Source organism: Pangasianodon hypophthalmus, chromosome 5 (genome assembly GCF_027358585.1).
Source record: "Pangasianodon hypophthalmus isolate fPanHyp1 chromosome 5, fPanHyp1.pri, whole genome shotgun sequence".
NCBI classification, from domain to species: Eukaryota; Metazoa; Chordata; class Actinopteri; order Siluriformes; family Pangasiidae; genus Pangasianodon; species Pangasianodon hypophthalmus.
In genome coordinates this window covers 19,450,272-19,464,254 of record NC_069714.1, presented here as the reverse complement: position 1 = coordinate 19,464,254, position 13,983 = coordinate 19,450,272, and the positions used below count along the sequence as shown (strand labels likewise).

Genomic DNA, 13,983 nt, shown 5'->3' with positions numbered 1-13,983 from the left:
TCAGCATGGGCGTTAAATGTACGCAAGGTGTTGAAGGAGCGTGTAAGGGAAAGAGGATCTTACCGTGGGAAGCAGCGGCTCCATTTGAGCGCCCTGATCCTTCAGGTCCATCTTGGCTTACCTACTGGCTGGCTGTGCTGCTTTAGATGTTCTGCTTCTGTGAAGCGGCACTGGAGCTGTGAGCATCGACACAGCGTGGTCACATGTTTAGTAAAGTAGTCAGGCCGACCCTAATATTATTACTCTGGAAGGGGTGCATCCATCTCTCTCTCCCTCTCTCTCTCTCTCTCTGTCTGTGTGTGTGTGTGTGTGTGTGTGTGTCAAGTGCACTGTGACGCATTTAATACTCACTGACACACTATAAACGTTAGAGGATACAATGTTCCTTTAAGGGTTGCTCTATATTAAGTGATGACTTGGGGGATGGATTGCATCACAGAAGGTCCTCCTACACAAAACCTTACTATTGTTTAAAAATTAAGTGGTTTAACATTTCATTTTCCATTGTTGTTTTGTTTTGATTTCATCATTCATTCATTAATGCATTTTCAGTAACCAATTTATCCTGGTCAGGGTCCTGAGAATGCTGGACAGGGAGCAGGAAAACACACACACATACACATTCACACCTAAGGGCAATTCAGCAAAACCAATCCATCTACAAACATGTTTTTAGACAGTGGGAGGAAACCAGGAAACCCAGAGGAAACCCAGACAGACAGGCAGATAACATGCAGAGCTCTAGACAGTAACCTGATCTCAGGATCGAACTGGAGACCCTGGAGCTCTGAGACGGCAACTTGAGTAGCTCATAAGATCACGCTTGTTTTGGTCCACACAACATCCAGTAAAACCCAACTGACAAACAATACAATACAGATACAATTAGGTTTAGCCAAGCAGAGGATCAGGTTTGGTTGGATATTATGGTTAGCGTACTTAGGCTGATGAATAATTAGTAATTAGTAATGATGAGTAATTACTATTCAGATTAGTCAGTGGCAGCTCATCCATTGGGCCATTGCTCACCTTTCTAAATGTTGCACAATCATGGAGAAGGGCTCTCAGTTCTCCATAGAGGTATTGTTGCACCTAGTGGTCAAAAATGGGAACTGCAACATGATCTAATAGAGACCCACTGGGGCACGAATCACACTGTCCCATACTCACTCTATGAACAATGAACATTTTCAGTGGTGGAGGAGTGGACAGGACCGTTAATGCCAGGGTTACCAAGACCTTGATGTTAGATATATTGCAATGATTGGGAGAGGGAGAACGAGATTATGGGCTGAAGAATGTTCAGAAACGTGTGTGTACCGTGGTGGTCTTGTTTCCCATGTTGGGAAAAGAAGAAAAATTTGTCTCACTTTGCAATACTTTAATTTTTTGGGCTACCGCTCAAAATATGCTGCTAGACTATGCTGGATGACTGTATGTTTTTCACCCTCTACAGCCTATTACAGGGTTACTCTAAAAATTCACTAGAGAGTAGCCTATAGTGTGAGTCAATTGTGATAGCCTCTGGACTTTTTGCTTGACTGCCCCACCAAATCTATGGTCACAAGCTGCTGAATGTCCATGTAAAAAGTTGTTGACTTACTTCATGTTTCCACTGTGGGCTTCATTTATTCACAGAAACTCTATAATTCACATGAAACACATAAAGTACAGACACTAACATCAAGAACTGTACATGTAAGCTTATGTCTAACTTTTATATACTTATATATAGTTGTATGCAAATGTTTGGGCACCCCTCACAGAATCTCATATTTTGTTGATTTGTGAAGAGAAAAGCAGTAAACACAACCTCTGCATCAAAATATTTGAAAAAAAAAAAAAAAAAAAAACATTTCTGCAAATGCACTGTTCCTTTACATTTGATGAACCCAAAAAATAGAAATAAAAATTAAATAGTAATTGTGGCAAGTCAGTACATACTACCCCTTCAGCAGATATCACAGCTTGCAAACACTTTTTTGTAGCCAACTAGGAATCCTGCTATTCTTGTTTTAGGAGTTTTCAACCACTATTCCTTACAGAATGTTTCTAGTTCTTTAAGATAATCTTGAGCCACCTTCAAGTCAGGGGACCAAAAAGGGATTCCAAAAATTTCTGCTTGTATTTCCTAAAGCAGTTCATGTTGGATTTTGAGGTATGTTTTGGATCGCTGCCCTGTTGTAGAAGCCAGCCTCTTTCATCATCAATTAGATTAATTTTCAGATCCTCAGTCAGCTGCTTAGAGGAACCCATGTTGGTTGAGTGTCAGCACAAGGTTTGAAGAGCCAGAGAAATTTTTTTATGCTCAGCTGAAATGCCTAATGACCATTCTTGACCTGAATAACAAGTCCTAACAAGTCAATGAAGGCCTAACAAATTAATTAAGTTCTGAGAACTGGAAGGGTGTCCAAACTTTTGCACATGCCATAATACATTTTTTTTAAGCTCATCAAATATAAAATAAGTATGCATTAACATTTGCAGAAATGTTATTTCTAAAAATACTTTTCTGCAGAGGTTGTGTTTAGGGGAATGCATGGACAAATGTAATATGTTTTTTTTATGCTATTACACAAGGTCAAGCAGCGTGTTCTTCTGGTCACATTACCACATTTGTGAGCAATGGTCTTCAGCCAAGAACGATTCGCTTGTGTTCTCAAGAACTCTGTCAAAGAGTGTTTTCAGGGCATGTACGTAAATTTTTTGTCACCAGTTTTTTGGGGTTTTTTTTGGTTACTGAACTCTGTGTGTGTGTGTGTGTGTGTGCGTGTGTGTGTGTGTGTATCTTCTTGCCTACAAAAGTGTGTGTGTGTGTGTGTGTGTGTGTGTCTACTTGCCTACGACTCACGGTAAGTGTTAGCTAGGCTTAAATACAGCCTCCATCCTGTGGGGTTAGTTGTTACACAATGCAAATGCAGCGTAAGCCACCTTTCGTAAACATTGACAACAAGTTAATTCTCTCTCATATAAAATAAAAAGAACAAATTTCTTGAAACTTTTTATTCACAGAATGAGACACCAAGTAAGAAAAACGTTGTGTGTGGTGAAGATTTTGCTTCCTCTATTCCTGGAGAGCAATGCACTGGGGAGCAACTGTGATGCTTTATATATATAAGTTGTGGAGTATAAATATACATATATATATATATATATATATATATATATATATATATATATATATATATATATATATATATATATATATATATATAGCACCGTGGTGCTGTATACAGTCAGGCCTGGAAGTATATGGACAATGATGGAGTTTTTGTGATTTTGCCTTTATACACCACCACAGTGGATTTGAAATAAAACAATCAAGATGTGATCGAAGTGTAGACTTTCAGCTTTATTTTAAGAGGTTCCACAAAAATATGGCATTTACTATTTAGGAATTACAGCCATTTTCAACAGAGTACCTCCAATTGTAAATATAATAATTTTAATACTTGGATGAAAATCCTTTGCAGTCAATGACTGCCTGAAGTCTGGAGCCCATGTTCTCAAAACTCAAATTCTAAGTTTCTTCCCTGGAGATGCTTTGCCAGGCCTTCACTGCAGCCATCTTCAGTTGCTGCTTGTTTGTGGGTCTTTTTGCCTTCACTCTTGTCTTCAGTAAGTGAAAAGCATGCTCTATTGGGTTGAGATCAGGCGACTGACTTGGCCATTGAAGAATATTCCATTTCTTTGCCTTCAAAAAGTCTTGAGTTGCTTTCGCAGTATGTTTAGGGTCATTATCCACCTGCACTGTGAAGCAGCGTCCTATCAGTTTTGTAGCATTTGGCTGAATGTGAGCAGAGAGTGTAGCCCTATACACCTCAGAATTCATCTTGCTACTTCTGTCAGCAGTCACATCATCAATAAACACCAGTGAGCCCGTTCCATTGGCAGCCATACATGCCCATGCCATAACACTGCCTCCACCATGTTTGACACATGATGTGGTATACTTTGGATCATGAGCTGTTCCTTTCTTTTGCCATACTTTTCTCTTCCCATCATTCTGGTACAAGTTAATCTTGGTTTAATCTTGGTCCAAAGAATCTTATTCCAGAACATGGGAGGCTTTTTTAGATGTTTTCTGGCAAAGTCTAATCTGGCTTTTCTGTTCTTGAATGTTACCAGTGGTTTGCACTTTGTTGTAAACCCTCTGTATTTACATTCATGAAGGTGTCTCTTGATTGTAGATTTTGACAATGATACGCCTACCTTCTCCAGTGTATTCTTGACTTCTGTTGATGTTGTGAAGGGGTTTTTCTTCACCAAGGAAAGGATTCTGCGATCATCCACTTTAGTTGTCTTCCGTGGTCTTCCAGGCCTTTCGATGTTGTTGAGCTCACCAGTGCTTTCTTTCTTTTTAAGAATGTACCCAACTGATGATTTGGCCACACCTAAGGTTTTTGCTATTTCTCTTATAGATTTATGTTGTTTTTTCATCCAAATGATGGCCTCCTTCACTTGCATTGAGATCTCCTTGGACTTCATATTGGTAGCTCCTGTCAAACAGCTGCCAAATGCCAACTCAATACATGATATCAACTCCAGACCTTTTATCTGCTTCATTTATCTTGAAGTAACGAGGGAATGGACGGCAGCTGGTCAATTAACTTCTTGTCAGTCAAGTGTCCAAATACCTTTGAGCCCCTGAAAATGGAAGTGCTTTGCTTAAAATGGCTGTAATTCCTAAATGGTAAATGCCATATTTTTGTGGAAACTCTTAAAATAAAGCTGAAAGTCTACACTTCGATCACATCTTGATTGTTTTATTTCAAATCAATTGTGGTGGTGTATAAAGGCAAAATCACAAAAACTCTGTCATTGTCCAAATACTTCCAGACCTGACTGTATGTATAGATAGATAGATAGATAGATGGCTGTTGAGTGAAAACATACAGCTACTCTGTGTTGATAAAGGGTAACGTTTAAACTATAAAACTGTCAATGTGACAGAAAAGGCTTTTATTTTTTACTTTATTTGTAGACCTTCCTTCCTTCCAACCTTTCTGCTGCATTTTGGTGGCTTGTCAGTGGAAATTTGCAAGTTGTAATGACATAATTTCCCACCTCGGCACATTCGACAAGCAAAGTGGGAAAAAAAACATGGACACCTCCATGAAAGAGTGTCTTTTGTTTGCTAATAAATAGCTACTGTGACTGCAGTTTCATAGTTACAGGCCTGAGTGGCTACTGATACTGTTGTACTATAGTGGACTTCAAACATTCATGCAACATTCTGGACTGAAATTGCAGTACAGCAACACCAGCGGTCAAAAGCGATTAGTGTTAGCAAGAAGCTAGCCAGCTAATGTTAGTTATATAACTAACTTTAACATTCATGATTACCTTCTGATTACCTTCTCAAACATGTCTCTATGTATTAATTTATCTAAAGCCAATACTGTTATAAACTAATTTACTTGTAGTGAAGGGGGCCTTTACACTGGTCACAGTGTACACGACTGTGTTGATTTGACATCATTCTGTAAACAGGGAAGGAACTGTACTTGAGAAGACTACCCCAAGTTGATGAGTTGAAATGTTGAGGGGGTGTTTTCTGTGGCTTTTACTGGTTGGAGGCAGGGATTTACAAACTGCAACCTTGTCTCGAACACAGCATTAGCAATCTCTATGTAAAGAAAACGATGTAACAACACTTTAGTCTTTCCATTTGTCCAGCTCTCTCACCTCTTCATCTGTACACTCTACTCAAACACAATTCTACAGCTTTTCAATTTTCATGCTAATACCACCATTGATGTTATTGTGCTTGTCATTTCATAGATCACTAACTAGCCAGGGCAAGTCTCTGCCGTAACTCAACTGCATCATATAGCTGCATTGCATTCTGGAATTTTGAGTCCTTTTGCTGTTGCCACTATTTCTGTGTTTCATTTCTCATTAATATGACACTGGCCATCGTAAGTAAAGGTGAGTGAGAACAGAAGCTCTTGCACTTTTTTTAGGAGCTAACGGTTAAACCTGACCGTTATCACTTATGTTTGAGATGATTAAATTTCTTTTCTCTTATTAGACACTATTGTGACTGCACTAGCAATGGCCCCTAGTGATGTCAGCACAGTGCACAACCATAAACTTCTCACAGGAATAATGAAAATACAGCACCAACCAACAAATTAGCACCAAATTCGCTAAACACATCACAAATATTTCAATATGGACATATTTAATGTTTTTCAGGGTGGAGTTTTCCTTTAAGCATAAAGGAAGATTCTGAACTGGGAACTTCAGCTGCAAAATTATAAGTATATATTTACAACGTCTTATATTAAATCAAGTCAGTGGCCAAGTTCAGCCACGAATCATTTATTGTCATTTCTTTTTTTTTATAATACGATTGATTATTGTGTCTAGGTTGGTTGGTAAATCAGCTCTGAGACCCTTGTCTGAACATGGCGCTGCTGCTGGCGCCCTCTGGTGGACATGAGGTGTAATTGCGTAATTGACATGTAATTCCTTTTCCAAAATTATTTTGGGATATCAGGCTTCAGCTAAAACCCCTTTCTTCGAATTGTTAATCAGCTTCCCTAACATTATCATCAACCTTAAACGTTTTGCTAACAAGCATCCCGTGGGATTTAATTGATATTTAACTGAAGCAGGAAGGAAGGAAAATTCCGCCACCACCGGATGGCAGCAAAACAAAGTTTCCACATGAAACCACACACACTGGGTTGTGTAGCAACAACTGCTAGGATATGACAACACAAAAATCAAAGCACATATAATTGATAAACAACGCATATAGACCCACAAAATTTATTTTACTAGACTACACTATTTCCATAGCCTGCCATTTGTACTCATACTGAATGTGACAAGAATGATGAAAAGAACTTGTTGTCTAAGGGTTTATCATAAAGAATATTCTTATTTTACTGCATATATGATAAACTATGTATTTGTATCCCAGTTAGCTTACTAACTTAATCAATTCATAGGAACTTGTAATAAAATAAACTGGGTCAAAAGATTACTGGAACATAGGGTCATTAAAATGAATGCATTTTATTTTTAACTCATTGTTTGAGACTGTGACTGAGATATTGCTGCCATTTCTTAATAGTGTGTAGGTGACACTTGGCGGCCTCAATATGCCTTTATCTGTGTGCCATATGTGCATCATATCGTCAATCTGTTGCCAAAAGTAGTAACTCAGATTAGAGGGTTTTTTGATGCTGTTGTTTTTAGAACTACCTGTTGGACACTAATTCATTTTTCTCTGTGCGTAATCCATGTTAATAAGACCCACTGGAAAAAAAAAAAAAAGGTGTTTCCTCCTTACTCTTTGTTGTTGTAAATATGTTTTTGTGGCCTATGTGGTAACGAAGTAGACAAGTTATTATCATTATTATTATTTTTTTTTTTTTTGTAAAATGTACCACTGATGCATGGGGAGAAGGGAATGTAATTGCACACATTGCAGTGTTAATATAATAGACTAATAGAGCGACAGATGGACGCGTACTCCTCTAAAGCACATGCTCCTGGCGCCAAACCTGAGAACATGGCAGAATAACCTACATTTTTAGGCACGATTGAACCTTGATTAGAAGTCTCATTTGAAGGCTGTTTTGCTAACAGTTTTAGGCTCTTGTATTTATTGCAAAGAAGCACAGCACAATTACATTATCTTTTTATCAGCAGGCCTAACTGATGCGTCTCGTCTCGGGAATTATGAAATTAGGAGGAAAATCATCATAATAAATGCCCATTAAATCACAATAAAAATGTCGGAGGTCGGAACATGGTGAAATGATGTCGCCTGTAAGAAATGGTACCTGCCCTGTACAAATAATTTACTGCTTTTCCCTTATACCAAGGATTTAAATATCATAAAAGTATCTGATTTCATCATTAGCGGCCTACCAACAGCGTTACAACAAAGTACAAAATGATCTCACGTAGAGAGCAACGATTAAACTACAGACTAATATATTTCCAAACAACAGCAATACAATGCAATACAACTCTGTTTGGTGTCTATTAACACTGAGCTACTGAATGTCTGGAACTCTGAGTGGTCCCTATCTGTCATCTCCTGTAAGAGCGTTTCTGTAGGAGAAGACAGACTGGGCCTTACCACTTCTCTTCCAACCTAAAGCATTTCCAACATAAAACAGCCGGATTTCCGCTAAAAACATCGCCCCAGGAATCTAATAGTCCTGTCCTTCTCCATACTGTACATCAACAGGTAATGAGAAATCACGGATGTCTACACAGGTATATACATTATTTAGTTACAGTGGTGTTATCAACAAATGCAAACAAAGTAAATTATAAACCTGGTACTAAGTTTTAAAAAGAATGATAGGCCGCGTAGCTTAGTAGCTCTAAATATACAAATAAATGCACGAATAAATAGATAAATAAATAGCCAAAATAAAATATGAATAAATAGATCAATATGAATCGGATTCTTTGAACTCGTGGTGGCAGGAGCAGTGCCCTGCGTTCCGACCACTTCCAGTGTCTAACTGTGTGAATAGAAGCTGTAGTAGCCAATGTCCTTGGAGCAGTTCTTCTCGCACTCCCTGGGCGTCAGCATTTCAGATTTTAACGGCGATGCTGTTTCCGAAACCGGCGTGGCAGATGGAGAGATCCTCCTCCGCTTGGCTTGCTCGAAAATGCCCGAATCGCTCGAGTCGATCGACTTAATTGAGGAGGGCGTCTCTATCCAGCTGGACTCGGACAGGTCCTTGGGTTTGGCGTCGTCGTTTGTGCCCAGCGGGGATCTCTCAGGCGCGGCAGGGTCGCCCTCGTCCAGCCCGACCAGGTAACCCGCAGCCGCTGTCCGGCCCGGGACTGAGTTGGAGGGCCAACAGGGGAGCACGGCACCGGATTTACCGCAGTACTGAGGCGGAGTGCGTGCTCCCCACGCCGTCGCCTCGCCGTAGTAGCCCAGGGCCCGGTTAGAGCAGCCGGCCGCGGGCAGTGGGAGAGTTTTGACTCCGGCGGCCGCGTACGAGAGCAGCGTGGCCGCGTTGCCCGCGAGATCGGCCGCGGCGGCAGCGTCGTACGCCGAGGCGGCGAAGTCCAGTCGGTTGTTGGCCGGGGTGACGAACCAGCGCTGCGGGGAGCCCACCGCGGTCTCGTCGGTTTGCTGCGGCGAAAGCAAGCTGTTGCCGAGCGGGACGCCGCGGTCCGTGCCAGGAGCGCCACCGACGCCAGGGTGAAAGCGGGACTTGGCATACGAGCTGACAAACTGGTCCTGCAGGAAGGAGCCCGGCATGGCGGCGTAGCGCGCGCTCGGCATGAGCTGAGAGCGCGGAGACTCACCCGGGGACGGCGTCAAGCGATCAATGTCGCAACCTGTGTAGACGCTGGAATAGCAAAGGGTCAAACAGAGTTTGCGTATTATCAACTTGACGAAACATTTCAGAGCAACCTGCATGAACAGTACATTACAACAGTCGAGCGTAAAGGCGCCAGTAAATTTGGAAAAGGCACCATTTTGGTTTATGAATATAATTCACAGCAGGGAATCAATCTTTATCGTTCATATGTATATATATATATATATACAGCTATATCTTTCAAAATTATGCCTTGATATCATATATCATACAGAGTTTATGAAACATATTTATCAGACTGCATGTTAGCTTTTACTAATATGAGCAAGTTCGCTTATTTATCTTAAATAAAATATAATGTGTAGTAAGAATTGCAATGTTTTTCTGACATTTCGTTACAAATAATTATATTCGACAAATATGGAAATATTCCATATGGTGATAATTCGTAGCTTAGTATGTATGTGTATATATATATATATATATATATATATATATATATATATATATATATATATATATATATAGAAATATAGAAATATATATATATAAATTGGAAATCAGTAGGTTTAAATTTAGCAGGGTGTACATATGAGTTCGGGATTGGAGAACTGGAGAACTGTAGCCTACAGTTAGCTTCAGAAACGCATAGCTCTTCAAATATGAATGAAAATAACTCATGACTGGTGTTTAATGTGCCGCAACATTAAATAAAATTACTGAAAAATAATAATGAAAAATTCTTACGTGTCATAATTGTCCCGGAATCCTTTTGCAAATGGATTATGGTCAATTTTTAGCTGTGTAATCTGTGGGGTGAAATATAATAAAAAAAAATAATTAATTAATTAATAAATGAGAAGAATGATAACACCACTCCTTCCCACAAAGATTAGATTAAAATGCAGTGTCCTTTGTATTATCAATTACAGTTGTATTATCACTCTTGGCTAATGTTAACACGTTACACACGTATGGATAAGAGCATAAGCAGCACATGACTGGTCAGTGAGGTGGTGCTGAGCCAGGCTGGGGCTCTTACATCGGTATTTTGATAGGCCGTGACGGCGATGAACTGCGTCTCGGGGAAGGTGAAGGTCTGCACGCGGCCAGGTTGGCTCGTGTCCTCCGTTCCGTCTTCGTTCACCTGCACCACGTGAAGCCGCGGCTGGTATTTATGTAGAGACTGCAGCACCACCATCTGCGCAGAGGCCCCCGAAATACACAAGAGTCAGCTCAGCAGCGCACTGCAACTCTCCACCCTCTTTCCATTAGATTAGCGTAGAAATTGTAAAGCGCATAGTGTTATAATGATCATTGCATTACTAGACAAATCTAGAAGATATAGAAAATATATGGAACACTAAAATTCTGTTTAAATGTTACAGAAATGTTGTGGGGAATTTTATCTCAGACAATGATCAAGTGCGTAAAAAAAGGGTATAAACATTCTCCTGTCCGTGTCTGTTGATTATTTCCGTTGAGTAATTTTCAGAAACTGTTTTATCCTTGTCAGATTGCTTGACTAACCTGTCCTGTGTTGTTCGAGGCTCCTTTGTTGTTCGTTAACTTCAATTTTCCAAATGAAATCTCTTGGCGCATCCAGTGCGCGCCCGTGTTGGGAGAATCTGGGTGCATGTACACCCTGTTTCCTACACAGAAACCATCATTATTATTATTATTATTATTATTATTATTATTCATGATTTCGTTAAATATTTCACTAAGGAACAAAGCTCTATGGTGGTGTGAGGTTAAGCTGAAAGGGCATCAGGAGTATCTTCCCATAGTTAACGCGTATTTCTGCATACCTGTCACATTGGTGTCCGCTTTGCCGCACGGAACCCATTTGCCTCCCTGAAAGCGCCAGTGGTTCGCATCCGCCAGAATCACATCAACAAAAATGTTGTAGTGAGCTGTGGGGTCCAGGCCGGATATGTTGAAACTTAAAAACGGGAACATTCGCCTAAAGATGGACAAAAGTTATACTAATTTAACTGCTGCAAAGGTTTGTCATTATATAAAATCAGACATTATTATTATTATTATTATTATTACTATTACTATTATTATTATGCTATATAAGATATTATAAGGCATAATATATAGCTTAGTATATAATATTGGTGTAAATTTTAACATTCAAAAAAATTCCAATAATTAGAAATAAATTAAAATGAACTATAACTAAAATCAAATCATTAAATGAAAACTGAATGTAAGATAATTCAGTAAAATAAAAAGCCAATGTTGTGGTTATTGTTTGGCGTTGAGAAATGGAGAAGGAGGTGCGCCATAATTGTAGTAAATGTGTATTTATGTATAAATATAATAAACACACAAGTTAGTAAATACTGTAAAAAATTTTACGACTGATTGACGCTGAGTAATTACAACTCCATCTTTTTCCATTTAAACGTTCTAGTGAAAACGAATAAAGGAAATTTAAAAAATACCCACCGCCCTTGCTTGGTTATAATCATCTCGGTCTGATGGCGATGAAATTTGAGCCACAGCGCCCTGTTGCACAGGTAGATCTGCGCTTTACCCGGGAGCAGTCCGGCCTGCGCCGAGCTGAACTGGTAGAAAGCGGCGCCTTGGTACGCGTGGCCGTACTGCTGAGCGTACGGGTAGCCGGCGCTCGGGTAGCCCTGTGGGGAAGTGTTGCTCAGCAAACTGTTGTAAGCTCCGTTCGTAATGACAGGATGATGCGCCATGTAGCGACTCGGGCTTCCGATGGAAAAGGCCGGGTGCGCTGGTCCGTGCTGGCTGGGGTAGGGGAACATGGCGGCGGGGCTGGCGGAGAGAGGCTGAGTTTGGCTGGACTGTGACAGGAGATACCTTTCTCCAGCAGATCCATCGAAGTTGTGACGAATGTCAGCGACACCGTCGAGCGCTGGAGAGAGTTTGCCTCTCTGCACGTCTCCCGACGAGTCCTTAGAGTCGGCAAAATTGTCCGCCTCTGACTGATTCGTCATCCCAGCGGAGTTTTTTTTCAGGGGTGAACTTCTCTCCAGGTTGTCACGAGCAGATGTAATAGGATGGCCGTGCAAGGCGAGATCAGAACCCTCTGAGTTTGGGTAGCCACTGCCCACACTCAAACATTTCTTGGAGAGCGCGAGAGCTGGCGAGATGCAGTGCTCGAGCTGCATAGCTTTCGACGACGGCAAGCGGGCAATTAACGCGTGCGACGTGAGACCGCAGGCTTAACGCCTCGCGAAGTTAACCCGGGAGAGAAAAAAAAACGCCTTCCCGCGGTCGGAGCTACTTTGTGCAAGAAAGCAAATCAGCCAGTTGACACTACCTTTGCAATCGAGGGGGCTTTCGCTTTTCATTCCTGCCGCCTGCATCGTTAATGAATCGACTTTTGCTATTGGTTAACACGTGACAGTAATTTAATTAGACAGAACTTAATTAGGATAATCAAGGAGGCCCTTCACGCCACAGTGTATTCGCTTCTTGTGGCCAGTGATGTTTGTACACTGAAACTTGTGAAAACTGGGACTGGTGTAATTTTAGCTACTGCAAAAGACAATAGTTTGATTCGCCAAAATCATTACAATTACAATATAATGGTAACAATCATAACCATCTTCATTGCCAAATATCAGTAATTACTGACCATTACCAATGTAATATTTATACTGCATACCATTACAATATAGATAAATATTATGAGACATGATGACTGGTTTTATGATAGTACTACATTTACTCCTTGAATAGTTCTACACACCTGAATTTACACGTTAAGGTTGTGAATGGAAACACACTGCGCACGAGTACAACGAAGATTTCTCATTAAAGCAGATAAAATGGCAGACAGTGCGTTTCATCTCCTATTGTGATGTGGAGTGAAATCACCAGCTTCCTCTGGATATGTATTTACTAATCCTAAGGGAAATCAATAATTTATCTGGGTGGGCTACTTCAGTTTATACATTAAAGTGTACACCACGCGCACTCCAAAGCAGGACTGATAGACAACAACAACAACAACAACAACAACAATAATAATAATAATAATAATAATAACGCAGCATTACTATCTTAATCCCTTTTTTTGCTTCAGCATGCACACAGCAGTGATGCAAACAGTCATAGTATAAAATTGGAAAGATCAATTTTAATTTCCATCCATTTACATTTCTACAGGAGATTTTTTTTTTTTTCTTTTTTGCTTTAATTTAATATGCATAAATAACTCAAAAACAATAACTTAGAGACTAGGAAAATATACAGTATGAAGAGCGCTATATATACATATATATATATATATATATATATATATATATATATATATATATATATATATATAATTTATTTTTTTTTACCACTTAGAGACACTGGTGTTCGCATCAAGAAAAGAATTTTGTTTTGAGAAGTTTTGTATTTCGAGCAGCACTCCTCACACTGTCCATGCGTAATGGAGGACGCAACTTTGTCCTCTCCTTCACTAAGAATTAAACTGTGAATTGATGTCGCCAGTCTGATGGGGAACAGTGGCTCTCCCAGCTACCTCTCATTAACCGCTGCTTATGTCATCAGTGTCCAGATTTCTTCTCTTTCTATTTCCGGCATCACTTTTCATTTGCTCCCTGTTTACTTACTCCTTCTCAATCTCAGAACATATTCTACAAACCTGCATATGTGCGTGGTAATTTGA

At 40.0% G+C, this 13,983-nt stretch overlaps 2 protein-coding genes across 4 annotated transcripts in view; both read right to left on the bottom strand.

Moving 5' to 3' along the window:
- The window catches only part of slc4a10b (solute carrier family 4 member 10b), a 47,731-nt gene extending 47,416 nt beyond the window's left edge, over positions 1–315 (bottom strand). Inside the window, exon 1 of one of the 3 annotated variants that reach the window (XR_008301795.1) lies at positions 64–315. Coding sequence is in view for 1 of the 3 variants with exons in the window: in XM_053234320.1 (XP_053090295.1) it covers positions 64–111 (48 nt within the window). In the remaining 2 variants the exon portion in view is untranslated. The remainder of the gene's footprint in view (positions 1–63) is intronic. The other 2 variants (XR_004578238.2, XM_053234320.1) reach the window with 2 other exon arrangements.
- A 4,435-nt stretch (positions 316–4,750) lies between these two features.
- tbr1b (T-box brain transcription factor 1b) lies at positions 4,751–12,781 on the bottom strand. Its single transcript, XM_026910018.3, has 6 exons — positions 11,778–12,781; positions 11,129–11,283; positions 10,848–10,969; positions 10,360–10,518; positions 10,065–10,126; positions 4,751–9,344 (listed from the first exon to the last, which is right to left on the bottom strand). Exons 1-6 carry the CDS (start codon positions 12,467–12,469, stop codon positions 8,495–8,497), a joined length of 2,040 nt encoding a protein of 679 aa, XP_026765819.1. The 5' UTR covers positions 12,470–12,781; the 3' UTR covers positions 4,751–8,494.
- Between the last annotated feature and the right edge of the window lie 1,202 nt (positions 12,782–13,983).